General features: G+C 38.8%; 1 protein-coding gene across 1 annotated transcript in view; it reads left to right on the top strand.

Moving 5' to 3' along the window:
• The first annotated feature begins 1,642 nt into the window (after nucleotides 1–1,642).
• Nucleotides 1,643–16,132, top strand: part of LOC311146449 (uncharacterized protein) — a 36,261-nt gene continuing 21,771 nt past the window's right edge. The window contains exon 1 of the mRNA XM_084182953.1: nucleotides 1,643–1,690. Within this exon, the coding sequence (XP_084039079.1) occupies nucleotides 1,660–1,690 (31 nt within the window). The 5' untranslated portion in view covers nucleotides 1,643–1,659. The remainder of the gene's footprint in view (nucleotides 1,691–16,132) is intronic.

The following is a 16,132-nucleotide window of genomic DNA, read 5'->3' as shown; positions in this document are numbered from 1 at the left end:
AATTGGTATTCATTATTTCAGGAAAATAAACTCACAACAAGAGCATTATTTACAAGTTAATGGCGAGCTAATTACAGAAAATAGCTTACGGTTATGAGTGTGGCGAAATTAAAGCAGGGCATTCTACCTGAGAATTGTAGAACTTGGACACAGTCTCATTGGCCTAACGTTATATCCTAATTTGACTGGTGCAGGTCATGTTCTTCACATTACCATCTCTGGTAAACACACACTATATCGAATAAAATCAAAGTTTATATGTCACATGCACAGGATACAGAAGGTGTAAACGGTACAGTGAAATGGTTGCTTACATAGTGTAATCTTTTGTTTGGACATGTAGCTAGCTAGCTAGCTAAACAATGAACCATAATCCAAAATGGCTCTGAGATACAAATAATATTACTACACAGATCATACACGTAATGTTAGCTAGCAAGCCAGCCAGCTAACATTAGCTAGCTAGAGAACAGTACGCCTTAACTTGCAATGAAAACGACTTTCTGACAAAATTAGAAACGTATAATATCTGAACATGTAGCTAGCTAGACTCTCTTACCCGTATACATGGATGAACGCTTCTCCCTCTCCGTCACGGATGCAATGGTTGCCTTTAGTTTGAAGATGTAATCCAGAGACGGGTGTTTTACACAATAGCTTTCTGTGTGTTCTCTTTTCGACTCCCTCCGCATATTTGCAATCAAACGCCAGGATTTTCTACATCTCCTTAGCTATCATTGGGCTCCCGAGTGGCGCAGCGGTCTAAGGCACTGCATCTCAGTGCTTGAGGCGTCACTACAGACCCCATGGTTCGATTCCAGCCTGTATCACAACCGGCCGTGATTGGGAGCCCCATAGGACGGCGCACAATTGGCCCAGCGTCGTCCGGGTTTGGCCGGTGTAGGCCGTCATTGTAAATAAGAATTTGTTCTTAACTGACTTGCCAAGGTAAAATAAAATAAAATAAATAAATACTCTGCTTCCACCGTGGCTAGACCAACTAAGCTCGTAATTTAACAATTGTATTCGTATTTACAAATGGCATAAAAGTTTGTTATTAAGGATCATGAAAGTTCAAATGTTCCAGAAGGCATTTCTGCAAAAGAAAAAAACGCATTTTGATGTAAAAAAATATTGTTTACATTCACAAATCTCTCCCTCCTCAGTAATTTGCCCTGTCTTTGCATTAAAGTGCGCTGAATGCGTTCCTGACTGTGACTAGCCATGATTCCCTAAAGAGAGACAGAGTAACCCCGCTAACAATTCAAGGGAGACAGAATGTTTTTGTTTCCCGTAATGTTCACCTGATGGCTTATATCAATCTCTATGCTACTGTGCTGTATCTTCGGAAAATAAATGTACAGGAAATATGTTGTATTTGCAAGGTATTTCATGGCTAAATGAGCTGGGTTTAATTCTCTGAGATGACTTGGGTATGCAATTTAAAGTACTGTATGCCAGGTGGAGAAGATTCAGTCTCATTGTTATTCTGAATACAAATGCTCAAGTTAGTGGTTTGTAAACATATTCAACATGTAGATTGCAGTCTCTCCACAACTCCACAAAACTCCACAACTCCCTTTAACAGGTAGGGACATTTTTTTCTTCAAGTTTCACTTTCACATTTATCTGTCACAGTACAGACTTTTGAAGGATGAAATGACGGACGCTGCATCATTCAGAGACAAAGGTAAGAGCAGTAAAACCTCAACAATATATATATTTGGCCTTCTGTTCATCAAATCTTGTAACTTATCATTCATATTGTTGGCCTACATGTCTAACTCAATATGGCAAACTGGCATAATAAATGTTTTTGTTGGCTCATCTTGGGCAACTGCTCTTCGTCTAGTATGGCCTACCTCAATCTCTACCCTTCAGCGCTGTATCTTTGGAAAATACATTTACAGGAAATATCTGAAACAAGTGGTTCTGGAGAAGGCATCATGTTATTGTTTTCCAGTTTATATTTATAAACATGTAACACCTAAAAAATAATATTTTGGTTTGAAAATTACTTTCATCATTCTATTAAGCAACAATGGAATTTGGCGTAAGTCGATGAATCTGCAATGCTACAAAGGCCATAGAAATAACTGAAAAATAATCAATATATATATATATGTATATACAGTGCCCTCCACAATTATTGGCACCCCTGTTTAAGATGTGGTCGAGGACTGCCAAAGATTCTCATTTTTTTTAAACAACATAGAACCCAAATGCAAAAAAAGAGAAAAATCCAACCTTTTATTTAAGTACATTACTTTGGTGTAAAAAAAAAAAAAATCACACATTTAGAAAAAAAAAAACTTGAAATCACGTGTCCCACAATTATTGGCACCCCTGATGTTAATACTTTGTACAACCCCCTTTTGCCAACAAGACAGCACTTAATCTCCTCCTATAACATTTCACAAGATTGGAGAACACAGAGAGAGGGATCTTTGACCATTCTTCTTTGCACAATCTTTCTAGATCATCCAGTGTCCTGGGTCCTCTCTTATGCACTCTCCTCTTTAGCTCGCCCCACAGGTTTTCGATTGGGTTGAGGTTTGGGGACTGAGATGGCCATGGGAGGACCTTGAGTTTGTGACTGCTGAACCATTTTTGTGTAGATTTTGCCACATGTTTTGGATCATTATCCTGCTGAAAGACCCAATGACGACCCATCTTCAGCTTTCTGGCAGAGGCCATCAGGTTTTTATTTAAAATGTCCTGGTAGTTCAAAGCGTTCATAATGCCATGCACCCTAACAAGGTTCCCAGGGCCTTTGGAAGAGAAACAGGCCCACAGCATCACAGATCCTCCACCATACTTCACGGTGGGCATGAGGTGCTTTTCGGCATACTCATCTTTTGTTTTACGCCAGACCCACTTAGAGTGTTTGTTGCCAGAAAGTTCAATCTTAGTCTCATCTGACCAAAGCACACGATCCCAGTTGAAGTCCCAGTGCCGCTTAGCAAACTCCAGACGTTTACGTTTGTGAGTGTTAGTGAGAAAAGGCTTTTTCCTTGCATGCCTCCCAAACAGCTTGTTGGCATGTAGAGAGAGTCTGATGGTTGTTTTGGAGACTTTGTGACCCCAAGATGCCACTCTTTGATGCAATTCTGTGACAGTGAGCTTAGGACTTTTTTTTACTTCTCTTACCACTCCTCACTGTGCGTTGTGGCAAGATCAACTTGGGACCTCTTCCAGCCTTGTTTGTCACTGTTCCAGTTGTTTTAAACTTCTTAATGATTCCTCTGACTGTAGATACGGGCAAGTTAAGGCGAGTGGCTATTTTCTTGTAGCCATTGACTGACTTATGAAGGTCGACACAAATCTGCCTTACTTGAATGGTGTGTTCTCTTGTCTTTGCCTGTTGACAAATGGGTAAGAGAATTAGGCCTCTGTGTCACATCATATTTATACCCCAGGGAAACAGGAAGTCATGAATTACTAATTAAAAGTTCCTAGATACCCTGACCAACTTTAGCAACTACAGAAAAATATATTTAAAAAAATATCAATTAAAATTTTCTGCGGAATTGTTAGGGGTGCCAATAATTGTGGGACACATGATTTCAAGTTTTTTTTTTTCTAAATGTGTGATTTTTTTTTTTACCACCAAAGTAATGTACTTAAATAAAAGGTTGGATTTTTCTCTTTTTTTGCATTTGGGTTCTATGTTGTTTAAAAAAAAAGGAGAATTTTTTGAAGTCCTCGACCACATCTTAAACAGGGGTGCCAATAATAGTGGAGGGCAATGTATATATATAAACCAATAGGCCATTACCTAATACAATAACTATGATGCACCTGCCTATTTATTCATAGAAATATACATATTGTAATGTCTTTGAGTATCCACATGTGATAATGATCAATAGGCATGACTTGCACTTTACATTTGCAACATAGTTGGGAGTTAAATTAGTGGCTAAATTTACTTTGTTATATAATCACTGATAAAAGATACATCATGAACTAATTTACTGGAATGACTTAAGCTAGCTATTGATTCATTATTTGTTTACTAAAATGACCGTAGCATTTTTGTGTTTTCAACATTGCCAAGTGCCGACCACAATATAGTACAGTAACCGCAGCCTAGGTAGTTGGCTGTGTGCTGCAGCGCTTGAATGTGCCTGAGCCTGTCATAGAAGGGTCTGGAATGTAGAAGAAGTGCACAAGCTGCACCCTGCCCATAAGATCAGGGTGGCGTTTCCATTTCCATCAGCTTGGCAGAGATTCTGTATGCGACATAGATACGCATCCAGTCATCACACTAGCTGACTAACCAGTTAAGTGAGTGCTTTGTTAACTTTTGCCTTGATGTGCTTTGTTAACTTTTGCCTTGTTCAGACTAGCAGTTTGAAGTAACCCAAATCCGATTTTTTTCACATATCTGATACAAATTCAATACTTTTCGTGAGGTCTTAACAGCCAAAAAGCACATGCTCAAATAAGATTTGTATCACATTCATATGTGTTTTGAAATCAGGAAAACATCTGATACCTGGCCTTGCAACGTGTCTGATCGGTCAGATCGGATTTCTTTGCCCTCAAGTGTTTGTTTTTTTACTCTCTCCGTGACACAGTGTTGTCTGACATCATCACTTCGCGACACAAAGAACAAACAAACACGGAGGACAACACAAGCATCTGAGATATATCAACACATATGTGACTGACCGGCTCAATTCGGTCTTATGTAGCAAAATTTGAAATTGTGTTTTTTGGAAAAAAGTAGAGACTCAGAGCTAGAAAAGTGTATATCATACACTACAGTTGAGGAACAATGGGAAAGTAATTCTGCTTTGAAAGTTGATAAACTTGTAACCCCACTTTTGAGAAAATGTCCTTTGAATGTTTTGGTACACCTACTGCAGAGCTTTTCTTTGTCTACACCCATTCAGCATAGTTCACACCCTCTTAAGCCTTAGCCCCACCCATCTGTTTAAGGATTCACATGTGAGGCCATGTGCTAAACAAACAACTAAAGATTTCAAGACTAAAGGCTGGTTTATATTACGTCTATTGACGTGTCTGTAGACAGTTGTCGCAGTGACATCATGAACATTCTATTGTCGTCCGACATCAAACTTGTGGTTGTCGTTATGAAAAAGTATAAACACAAAAATGACAAGCTGCATGACATCAGAAGCCTGGGGGTCCAAAATAGCATAACTGGTGTATTTTAATACCAATAAACCCATCCGTTTAAAAATGAATTTAGTATATGTCAATCTACCAAACCAGGCAACTAAAAGCAGCTTTCTAAACAATGATTTGGTTCGTTTCTAACTTGTTATCTAGCTAGCTATCGTTAAGTTAGCTGACTAGCAAGTTCAAATAATGACCATATCGTATAGCTGACAATGTCTTAACCTTAGCTAATTGGTATTCATTATTTCAGGAAAATAAACTCACAACAAGAGCATTATTTACAAGTTAATGGCGAGCTAATTACAGAAAATAGCTTACGGTTATGAGTGTGGCGAAATTAAAGCAGGGCATTCTACCCGAGAATTGTAGAACTTGGACACAGTCTCATTGGCCTAACGTTATATCCTAATTTGACTGGTGCAGGTCATGTTCTTCACATTACCATCTCTGGTAAACACACACTATATCGAATAAAATCAAAGTTTATATGTCACATGCACAGGATACAGAAGGTGTAAACGGTACAGTGAAATGGTTGCTTACATAGTGTAATCTTTTGTTTGGACATGTAGCTAGCTAGCTAGCTAAACAATGAACCATAATCCAAAATGGCTCTGAGATACAAATAATATTACTACACAGATCATACACGTAATGTTAGCTAGCAAGCCAGCCAGCTAACATTAGCTAGCTAGAGAACAGTACGCCTTAACTTGCAATGAAAACGACTTTCTGACAAAATTAGAAACGTATAATATCTGAACATGTAGCTAGCTAGACTCTCTTACCCGTATACATGGATAAACGCTTCTCCCTCTCCGTCACGGATGCAATGGTTGCCTTTAGTTTGAAGATGTAATCCAGAGACGGGTGTTTTACACAATAGCTTTCTGTGTGTTCTCTTTTCGACTCCCTCCGCATATTTGCAATCAAACGCCAGGATTTTCTACATCTCCTTAGCTATCATTGGGCTCCCGAGTGGCGCAGCGGTCTAAGGCACTGCATCTCAGTGCTTGAGGAGTCACTACAGACCCCATGGTTCGATTCCAGCCTGTATCACAACCGGCCGTGATTGGGAGCCCCATAGGACGGCGCACAATTGGCCCAGCGTCGTCCGGGTTTGGCCGGTGTAGGCCGTCATTGTAAATAAGAATTTGTTCTTAACTGACTTGCCAAGGTAAAATAAAATAAAATAAATAAATACTCTGCTTCCACCGTGGCTAGACCAACTAAGCTCGTAATTTAACAATTGTATTCGTATTTACAAATGGCATAAAAGTTTGTTATTAAGGATCATGAAAGTTCAAATGTTCCAGAAGGCATTTCTGCAAAAGAAAAAAACGCATTTTGATGTAAAAAAATATTGTTTACATTCACAAATCTCTCCCTCCTCAGTAATTTGCCCTGTCTTTGCATTAAAGTGCGCTGAATGCGTTCCTGACTGTGACTAGCCATGATTCCCTAAAGAGAGACAGAGTAACCCCGCTAACAATTCAAGGGAGACAGAATGTTTTTGTTTCCCGTAATGTTCACCTGATGGCTTATATCAATCTCTATGCTACTGTGCTGTATCTTCGGAAAATAAATGTACAGGAAATATGTTGTATTTGCAAGGTATTTCATGGCTAAATGAGCTGGGTTTAATTCTCTGAGATGACTTGGGTATGCAATTTAAAGTACTGTATGCCAGGTGGAGAAGATTCAGTCTCATTGTTATTCTGAATACAAATGCTCAAGTTAGTGGTTTGTAAACATATTCAACATGTAGATTGCAGTCTCTCCACAACTCCACAAAACTCCACAACTCCCTTTAACAGGTAGGGACATTTTTTTCTTCAAGTTTCACTTTCACATTTATCTGTCACAGTACAGACTTTTGAAGGATGAAATGACGGACGCTGCATCATTCAGAGACAAAGGTAAGAGCAGTAAAACCTCAACAATATATATATTTGGCCTTCTGTTCATCAAATCTTGTAACTTATCATTCATATTGTTGGCCTACATGTCTAACTCAATATGGCAAACTGGCATAATAAATGTTTTTGTTGGCTCATCTTGGGCAACTGCTCTTCGTCTAGTATGGCCTACCTCAATCTCTACCCTTCAGCGCTGTATCTTTGGAAAATACATTTACAGGAAATATCTGAAACAAGTGGTTCTGGAGAAGGCATCATGTTATTGTTTTCCAGTTTATATTTATAAACATGTAACACCTAAAAAATAATATTTTGGTTTGAAAATTACTTTCATCATTCTATTAAGCAACAATGGAATTTGGCGTAAGTCGATGAATCTGCAATGCTACAAAGGCCATAGAAATAACTGAAAAATAATCAATATATATATATATGTATATACAGTGCCCTCCACAATTATTGGCACCCCTGTTTAAGATGTGGTCGAGGACTGCCAAAGATTCTCATTTTTTTTAAACAACATAGAACCCAAATGCAAAAAAAGAGAAAAATCCAACCTTTTATTTAAGTACATTACTTTGGTGTAAAAAAAAAAAATCACACATTTAGAAAAAAAAAAACTTGAAATCACGTGTCCCACAATTATTGGCACCCCTGATGTTAATACTTTGTACAACCCCCTTTTGCCAACAAGACAGCACTTAATCTCCTCCTATAACATTTCACAAGATTGGAGAACACAGAGAGAGGGATCTTTGACCATTCTTCTTTGCACAATCTTTCTAGATCATCCAGTGTCCTGGGTCCTCTCTTATGCACTCTCCTCTTTAGCTCGCCCCACAGGTTTTCGATTGGGTTGAGGTTTGGGGACTGAGATGGCCATGGGAGGACCTTGAGTTTGTGACTGCTGAACCATTTTTGTGTAGATTTTGCCACATGTTTTGGATCATTATCCTGCTGAAAGACCCAATGACGACCCATCTTCAGCTTTCTGGCAGAGGCCATCAGGTTTTTATTTAAAATGTCCTGGTAGTTCAAAGCGTTCATAATGCCATGCACCCTAACAAGGTTCCCAGGGCCTTTGGAAGAGAAACAGGCCCACAGCATCACAGATCCTCCACCATACTTCACGGTGGGCATGAGGTGCTTTTCGGCATTCTCATCTTTTGTTTTACGCCAGACCCACTTAGAGTGTTTGTTGCCAGAAAGTTCAATCTTAGTCTCATCTGACCAAAGCACACGATCCCAGTTGAAGTCCCAGTGCCGCTTAGCAAACTCCAGACGTTTACGTTTGTGAGTGTTAGTGAGAAAAGGCTTTTTCCTTGCATGCCTCCCAAACAGCTTGTTGGCATGTAGAGAGAGTCTGATGGTTGTTTTGGAGACTTTGTGACCCCAAGATGCCACTCTTTGATGCAATTCTGTGACAGTGAGCTTAGGACTTTTTTTTACTTCTCTTACCACTCCTCACTGTGCGTTGTGGCAAGATCAACTTGGGACCTCTTCCAGCCTTGTTTGTCACTGTTCCAGTTGTTTTAAACTTCTTAATGATTCCTCTGACTGTAGATACGGGCAAGTTAAGGCGAGTGGCTATTTTCTTGTAGCCATTGACTGACTTATGAAGGTCGACACAAATCTGCCTTACTTGAATGGTGTGTTCTCTTGTCTTTGCCTGTTGACAAATGGGTAAGAGAATTAGGCCTCTGTGTCACATCATATTTATACCCCAGGGAAACAGGAAGTCATGAATTACTAATTAAAAGTTCCTAGATACCCTGACCAACTTTAGCAACTACAGAAAAATATATTTAAAAAAATATCAATTAAAATTTTCTGCGGAATTGTTAGGGGTGCCAATAATTGTGGGACACATGATTTCAAGTTTTTTTTTTTCTAAATGTGTGATTTTTTTTTTTACCACCAAAGTAATGTACTTAAATAAAAGGTTGGATTTTTCTCTTTTTTTGCATTTGGGTTCTATGTTGTTTAAAAAAAAAGGAGAATTTTTTGAAGTCCTCGACCACATCTTAAACAGGGGTGCCAATAATAGTGGAGGGCAATGTATATATATAAACCAATAGGCCATTACCTAATACAATAACTATGATGCACCTGCCTATTTATTCATAGAAATATACATATTGTAATGTCTTTGAGTATCCACATGTGATAATGATCAATAGGCATGACTTGCACTTTACATTTGCAACATAGTTGGGAGTTAAATTAGTGGCTAAATTTACTTTGTTATATAATCACTGATAAAAGATACATCATGAACTAATTTACTGGAATGACTTAAGCTAGCTATTGATTCATTATTTGTTTACTAAAATGACCGTAGCATTTTTGTGTTTTCAACATTGCCAAGTGCCGACCACAATATAGTACAGTAACCGCAGCCTAGGTAGTTGGCTGTGTGCTGCAGCGCTTGAATGTGCCTGAGCCTGTCATAGAAGGGTCTGGAATGTAGAAGAAGTGCACAAGCTGCACCCTGCCCATAAGATCAGGGTGGCGTTTCCATTTCCATCAGCTTGGCAGAGATTCTGTATGCGACATAGATACGCATCCAGTCATCACACTAGCTGACTAACCAGTTAAGTGAGTGCTTTGTTAACTTTTGCCTTGATGTGCTTTGTTAACTTTTGCCTTGTTCAGACTAGCAGTTTGAAGTAACCCAAATCCGATTTTTTTCACATATCTGATACAAATTCAATACTTTTCGTGAGGTCTTAACAGCCAAAAAGCACATGCTCAAATAAGATTTGTATCACATTCATATGTGTTTTGAAATCAGGAAAACATCTGATACCTGGCCTTGCAACGTGTCTGATCGGTCAGATCGGATTTCTTTGCCCTCAAGTGTTTGTTTTTTTACTCTCTCCGTGACACAGTGTTGTCTGACATCATCACTTCGCGACACAAAGAACAAACAAACACGGAGGACAACACAAGCATCTGAGATATATCAACACATATGTGACTGACCGGCTCAATTCGGTCTTATGTAGCAAAATTTGAAATTGTGTTTTTTGGAAAAAAGTAGAGACTCAGAGCTAGAAAAGTGTATATCATACACTACAGTTGAGGAACAATGGGAAAGTAATTCTGCTTTGAAAGTTGATAAACTTGTAACCCCACTTTTGAGAAAATGTCCTTTGAATGTTTTGGTACACCTACTGCAGAGCTTTTCTTTGTCTACACCCATTCAGCATAGTTCACACCCTCTTAAGCCTTAGCCCCACCCATCTGTTTAAGGATTCACATGTGAGGCCATGTGCTAAACAAACAACTAAAGATTTCAAGACTAAAGGCTGGTTTATATTACGTCTATTGACGTGTCTGTAGACAGTTGTCGCAGTGACATCATGAACATTCTATTGTCGTCCGACATCAAACTTGTGGTTGTCGTTATGAAAAAGTATAAACACAAAAATGACAAGCTGCATGACATCAGAAGCCTGGGGGTCCAAAATAGCATAACTGGTGTATTTTAATACCAATAAACCCATCCGTTTAAAAATGAATTTAGTATATGTCAATCTACCAAACCAGGCAACTAAAAGCAGCTTTCTAAACAATGATTTGGTTCGTTTCTAACTTGTTATCTAGCTAGCTATCGTTAAGTTAGCTGACTAGCAAGTTCAAATAATGACCATATCGTATAGCTGACAATGTCTTAACCTTAGCTAATTGGTATTCATTATTTCAGGAAAATAAACTCACAACAAGAGCATTATTTACAAGTTAATGGCGAGCTAATTACAGAAAATAGCTTACGGTTATGAGTGTGGCGAAATTAAAGCAGGGCATTCTACCCGAGAATTGTAGAACTTGGACACAGTCTCATTGGCCTAACGTTATATCCTAATTTGACTGGTGCAGGTCATGTTCTTCACATTACCATCTCTGGTAAACACACACTATATCGAATAAAATCAAAGTTTATATGTCACATGCACAGGATACAGAAGGTGTAAACGGTACAGTGAAATGGTTGCTTACATAGTGTAATCTTTTGTTTGGACATGTAGCTAGCTAGCTAGCTAAACAATGAACCATAATCCAAAATGGCTCTGAGATACAAATAATATTACTACACAGATCATACACGTAATGTTAGCTAGCAAGCCAGCCAGCTAACATTAGCTAGCTAGAGAACAGTACGCCTTAACTTGCAATGAAAACGACTTTCTGACAAAATTAGAAACGTATAATATCTGAACATGTAGCTAGCTAGACTCTCTTACCCGTATACATGGATAAACGCTTCTCCCTCTCCGTCACGGATGCAATGGTTGCCTTTAGTTTGAAGATGTAATCCAGAGACGGGTGTTTTACACAATAGCTTTCTGTGTGTTCTCTTTTCGACTCCCTCCGCATATTTGCAATCAAACGCCAGGATTTTCTACATCTCCTTAGCTATCATTGGGCTCCCGAGTGGCGCAGCGGTCTAAGGCACTGCATCTCAGTGCTTGAGGCGTCACTACAGACCCCATGGTTCGATTCCAGCCTGTATCACAACCGGCCGTGATTGGGAGCCCCATAGGACGGCGCACAATTGGCCCAGCGTCGTCCGGGTTTGGCCGGTGTAGGCCGTCATTGTAAATAAGAATTTGTTCTTAACTGACTTGCCAAGGTAAAATAAAATAAAATAAATAAATACTCTGCTTCCACCGTGGCTAGACCAACTAAGCTCGTAATTTAACAATTGTATTCGTATTTACAAATGGCATAAAAGTTTGTTATTAAGGATCATGAAAGTTCAAATGTTCCAGAAGGCATTTCTGCAAAAGAAAAAAACGCATTTTGATGTAAAAAAATATTGTTTACATTCACAAATCTCTCCCTCCTCAGTAATTTGCCCTGTCTTTGCATTAAAGTGCGCTGAATGCGTTCCTGACTGTGACTAGCCATGATTCCCTAAAGAGAGACAGAGTAACCCCGCTAACAATTCAAGGGAGACAGAATGTTTTTGTTTCCCGTAATGTTCACCTGATGGCTTATATCAATCTCTATGCTACTGTGCTGTATCTTCGGAAAATAAATGTACAGGAAATATGTTGTATTTGCAAGGTATTTCATGGCTAAATGAGCTGGGTTTAATTCTCTGAGATGACTTGGGTATGCAATTTAAAGTACTGTATGCCAGGTGGAGAAGATTCAGTCTCATTGTTATTCTGAATACAAATGCTCAAGTTAGTGGTTTGTAAACATATTCAACATGTAGATTGCAGTCTCTCCACAACTCCACAAAACTCCACAACTCCCTTTAACAGGTAGGGACATTTTTTTCTTCAAGTTTCACTTTCACATTTATCTGTCACAGTACAGACTTTTGAAGGATGAAATGACGGACGCTGCATCATTCAGAGACAAAGGTAAGAGCAGTAAAACCTCAACAATATATATATTTGGCCTTCTGTTCATCAAATCTTGTAACTTATCATTCATATTGTTGGCCTACATGTCTAACTCAATATGGCAAACTGGCATAATAAATGTTTTTGTTGGCTCATCTTGGGCAACTGCTCTTCGTCTAGTATGGCCTACCTCAATCTCTACCCTTCAGCGCTGTATCTTTGGAAAATACATTTACAGGAAATATCTGAAACAAGTGGTTCTGGAGAAGGCATCATGTTATTGTTTTCCAGTTTATATTTATAAACATGTAACACCTAAAAAATAATATTTTGGTTTGAAAATTACTTTCATCATTCTATTAAGCAACAATGGAATTTGGCGTAAGTCGATGAATCTGCAATGCTACAAAGGCCATAGAAATAACTGAAAAATAATCAATATATATATATATGTATATACAGTGCCCTCCACAATTATTGGCACCCCTGTTTAAGATGTGGTCGAGGACTGCCAAAGATTCTCATTTTTTTTAAACAACATAGAACCCAAATGCAAAAAAAGAGAAAAATCCAACCTTTTATTTAAGTACATTACTTTGGTGTAAAAAAAAAAAATCACACATTTAGAAAAAAAAAAACTTGAAATCACGTGTCCCACAATTATTGGCACCCCTGATGTTAATACTTTGTACAACCCCCTTTTGCCAACAAGACAGCACTTAATCTCCTCCTATAACATTTCACAAGATTGGAGAACACAGAGAGAGGGATCTTTGACCATTCTTCTTTGCACAATCTTTCTAGATCATCCAGTGTCCTGGGTCCTCTCTTATGCACTCTCCTCTTTAGCTCGCCCCACAGGTTTTCGATTGGGTTGAGGTTTGGGGACTGAGATGGCCATGGGAGGACCTTGAGTTTGTGACTGCTGAACCATTTTTGTGTAGATTTTGCCACATGTTTTGGATCATTATCCTGCTGAAAGACCCAATGACGACCCATCTTCAGCTTTCTGGCAGAGGCCATCAGGTTTTTATTTAAAATGTCCTGGTAGTTCAAAGCGTTCATAATGCCATGCACCCTAACAAGGTTCCCAGGGCCTTTGGAAGAGAAACAGGCCCACAGCATCACAGATCCTCCACCATACTTCACGGTGGGCATGAGGTGCTTTTCGGCATTCTCATCTTTTGTTTTACGCCAGACCCACTTAGAGTGTTTGTTGCCAGAAAGTTCAATCTTAGTCTCATCTGACCAAAGCACACGATCCCAGTTGAAGTCCCAGTGCCGCTTAGCAAACTCCAGACGTTTACGTTTGTGAGTGTTAGTGAGAAAAGGCTTTTTCCTTGCATGCCTCCCAAACAGCTTGTTGGCATGTAGAGAGAGTCTGATGGTTGTTTTGGAGACTTTGTGACCCCAAGATGCCACTCTTTGATGCAATTCTGTGACAGTGAGCTTAGGACTTTTTTTTACTTCTCTTACCACTCCTCACTGTGCGTTGTGGCAAGATCAACTTGGGACCTCTTCCAGCCTTGTTTGTCACTGTTCCAGTTGTTTTAAACTTCTTAATGATTCCTCTGACTGTAGATACGGGCAAGTTAAGGCGAGTGGCTATTTTCTTGTAGCCATTGACTGACTTATGAAGGTCGACACAAATCTGCCTTACTTGAATGGTGTGTTCTCTTGTCTTTGCCTGTTGACAAATGGGTAAGAGAATTAGGCCTCTGTGTCACATCATATTTATACCCCAGGGAAACAGGAAGTCATGAATTACTAATTAAAAGTTCCTAGATACCCTGACCAACTTTAGCAACTACAGAAAAATATATTTAAAAAAATATCAATTAAAATTTTCTGCGGAATTGTTAGGGGTGCCAATAATTGTGGGACACATGATTTCAAGTTTTTTTTTTTCTAAATGTGTGATTTTTTTTTTTACCACCAAAGTAATGTACTTAAATAAAAGGTTGGATTTTTCTCTTTTTTTGCATTTGGGTTCTATGTTGTTTAAAAAAAAAGGAGAATTTTTTGAAGTCCTCGACCACATCTTAAACAGGGGTGCCAATAATAGTGGAGGGCAATGTATATATATAAACCAATAGGCCATTACCTAATACAATAACTATGATGCACCTGCCTATTTATTCATAGAAATATACATATTGTAATGTCTTTGAGTATCCACATGTGATAATGATCAATAGGCATGACTTGCACTTTACATTTGCAACATAGTTGGGAGTTAAATTAGTGGCTAAATTTACTTTGTTATATAATCACTGATAAAAGATACATCATGAACTAATTTACTGGAATGACTTAAGCTAGCTATTGATTCATTATTTGTTTACTAAAATGACCGTAGCATTTTTGTGTTTTCAACATTGCCAAGTGCCGACCACAATATAGTACAGTAACCGCAGCCTAGGTAGTTGGCTGTGTGCTGCAGCGCTTGAATGTGCCTGAGCCTGTCATAGAAGGGTCTGGAATGTAGAAGAAGTGCACAAGCTGCACCCTGCCCATAAGATCAGGGTGGCGTTTCCATTTCCATCAGCTTGGCAGAGATTCTGTATGCGACATAGATACGCATCCAGTCATCACACTAGCTGACTAACCAGTTAAGTGAGTGCTTTGTTAACTTTTGCCTTGATGTGCTTTGTTAACTTTTGCCTTGTTCAGACTAGCAGTTTGAAGTAACCCAAATCCGATTTTTTTCACATATCTGATACAAATTCAATACTTTTCGTGAGGTCTTAACAGCCAAAAAGCACATGCTCAAATAAGATTTGTATCACATTCATATGTGTTTTGAAATCAGGAAAACATCTGATACCTGGCCTTGCAACGTGTCTGATCGGTCAGATCGGATTTCTTTGCCCTCAAGTGTTTGTTTTTTTACTCTCTCCGTGACACAGTGTTGTCTGACATCATCACTTCGCGACACAAAGAACAAACAAACACGGAGGACAACACAAGCATCTGAGATATATCAACACATATGTGACTGACCGGCTCAATTCGGTCTTATGTAGCAAAATTTGAAATTGTGTTTTTTGGAAAAAAGTAGAGACTCAGAGCTAGAAAAGTGTATATCATACACTACAGTTGAGGAACAATGGGAAAGTAATTCTGCTTTGAAAGTTGATAAACTTGTAACCCCACTTTTGAGAAAATGTCCTTTGAATGTTTTGGTACACCTACTGCAGAGCTTTTCTTTGTCTACACCCATTCAGCATAGTTCACACCCTCTTAAGCCTTAGCCCCACCCATCTGTTTAAGGATTCACATGTGAGGCCATGTGCTAAACAAACAACTAAAGATTTCAAGACTAAAGGCTGGTTTATATTACGTCTATTGACGTGTCTGTAGACAGTTGTCGCAGTGACATCATGAACATTCTATTGTCGTCCGACATCAAACTTGTGGTTGTCGTTATGAAAAAGTATAAACACAAAAATGACAAGCTGCATGACATCAGAAGCCTGGGGGTCCAAAATAGCATAACTGGTGTATTTTAATACCAATAAACCCATCCGTTTAAAAATGAATTTAGTATATGTCAATCTACCAAACCAGGCAACTAAAAGCAGCTTTCTAAACAATGATTTGGTTCGTTTCTAACTTGTTATCTAGCTAGCTATCGTTAAGTTAGCTGACTAGCAAGTTCAAATAATGACCATATCGTATAGCTGACAATGTCTTAACCTT

The sequence above is a fragment of the Coregonus lavaretus genome (genome assembly GCF_964263955.1).
Source record: "Coregonus lavaretus genome assembly, chromosome: 19".
Lineage (NCBI taxonomy): Eukaryota > Metazoa > Chordata > Actinopteri > Salmoniformes > Salmonidae > Coregonus > Coregonus lavaretus.
This window is presented reverse-complemented; position numbering and strand designations above follow the sequence as displayed.